This window comes from Carlito syrichta, unplaced genomic scaffold (genome assembly GCF_000164805.1).
Source record: "Carlito syrichta isolate Samal-C Ts95f unplaced genomic scaffold, Tarsius_syrichta-2.0.1 Scaffold92627, whole genome shotgun sequence".
Taxonomy (NCBI): domain Eukaryota; kingdom Metazoa; phylum Chordata; class Mammalia; order Primates; family Tarsiidae; genus Carlito; species Carlito syrichta.
This window is the reverse complement of record NW_007036723.1, coordinates 85,754-87,506: the sequence shown is the minus strand read 5'-3', so window position 1 is coordinate 87,506 and position 1,753 is coordinate 85,754. Positions and strand designations below refer to the sequence as shown.

The 1,753-nt window shown below is 46.9% G+C and overlaps 1 protein-coding gene across 2 annotated transcripts in view; it reads right to left on the bottom strand.

The window, feature by feature from the left end:
* USP7 (ubiquitin specific peptidase 7) overlaps positions 1 to 1,753 on the bottom strand; it is a 40,707-nt gene that overhangs the window by 14,039 nt on the left and 24,915 nt on the right. For both annotated transcript variants that reach the window (XM_008060663.2, XM_008060656.2), the window contains one exon: positions 547 to 656. In XM_008060663.2, the coding sequence (XP_008058854.1) occupies positions 547 to 656 (110 nt within the window). The remainder of the gene's footprint in view (positions 1 to 546; positions 657 to 1,753) is intronic.

The following is a 1,753-nucleotide window of genomic DNA, read 5'->3' as shown; positions in this document are numbered from 1 at the left end:
AAAAAATTAAAAAAAAAAAATTAGCCAGGCGTGGTGGTACATGCCTATAGTTCCAGCTACTTGGAAGACTGAGGCGGAAGGATCACCTGAGCCCAGTAGGTGGAGGCTGTGATGGCTGTGAGTGTGCCACTGCGTTCCAGCCTAGGCAACAGAATAAAGATTCCATCTCAAAAAAAAGATTCACTAATTCCAAATTCCACACATGATGTAACAACTTCATTCTGGTCAAGAGTAAACGTGTCGGAGATCATGGTGAATGCACAATCACAGTGCTGTGTGATGCAGAAGTGACCTGACGCTCATGAATATCAAGCTGCCCTAGGAGAGCAGGACTGGGATTGGCAAGGCATCTGTGAGAGCCAGAAACCAACTCAGTAGATGAAGCCTCTTACTTTTACACGTAAAATCACCCCTCTAACATTACAGCTCTTGGGACATCGAGGCAGGACAATTTAAACAAATCAGAGACGACTGAAAAAGCACTGTCAATTAGCCCTGAATCAAGATGCAGTGAAATCATCACTTTCACATTCCACAATAGATTACCTATCATTGATCTTGATATTCTGGTCCGTCTGAGGGTCATACATAAATCTCATCAGTTGTAGGTGTAACACTGGTGGCAATGTTAGGAATTTCACACCTTTCTCTGCTTCCTGAACATTAAAAAAAATGCAAATTTAGTTCACTTCTACTCATTCCTCAAAGCAATGAAAACAGCAGTATTTCAGCAAGATCAGGACATATTTGAGAACTCTTGGGGTGGGGGGAGATGCCAAGGCAAGGAAGTTCACATCTCCAGTTAGGGCATCTTGATGTTTTCTTTAGGTCTGTTTTCCCGTCTCTGTATGTTTAAAATAATGCTGTCCCTGAAAGTGTGGGAGCAATCCTCTCTTACCTTTGATGACATTCTAGCTGAGGCCCCCCAGCAATGGGAGATAAGATTAAGTAAATAAGGACAGTCCCTGCTGCCGCAATGGATGATCATTAAATACCAAAAAATGTGAATGCAACTTCACTGGGTGAGGCGTGCTCATAAAATGCCCAGAGGGAACCAGCAGGAGGGGCTGGGAGGGCCTGCGTGATTTGCTCTTTCCCTGAGGCTCTAACATGCCCTGGAATTGAGACACCAGTGCTTGCTACTTAGTCCCACCTCTCAGAACCTTGCGATCCAGCATTCACAGGCCCCATTCCAGACACAGCCTTTCCCTAGTGCTGCCAGCCCTGTTCCAGGGCACTTGCCTCTGAGCAAGGACTTCTCCGAAGCACCCAGGACTCCACAGCTCACAAATCTGTCTCAGCTGGCATCTCTGTTCTTACTAAAATGGCCTTGCAAACTCAAGACCATGAGTGCAGGCCATCGCTGGGGGACTCATGGCAGCTTTTCCAATGTGCTCCCTCCTTCATACCGAAAACCCCTATGCCACTACCGGCTGGAGGCCTGGGTGCAGTGCTGGGCTGGAACAACACACACCCATCTGGTGGCATTCTTCAGTGTACATTAGCATGCTTAAGATACGGGGAAACTTGGCGAGACCTCGTCTCTACAATAAATCAAAAAATTAGCCAGGCATAGTGGTTCCAGCTACTTGGAAGGCTGAGGCAGAAGGATCGCCTGAGCCCAGCAGGGTCAAGGCTGCAGTGGCCGTGAGTGTGCCACTGCACAACAGCCTGGGCAACAGAGTGAGACTCCAATTCAAAAAATTAAAAAATTTTTAAAAGTAACCTGTCTCTCCACCACTGCCCACTGAGG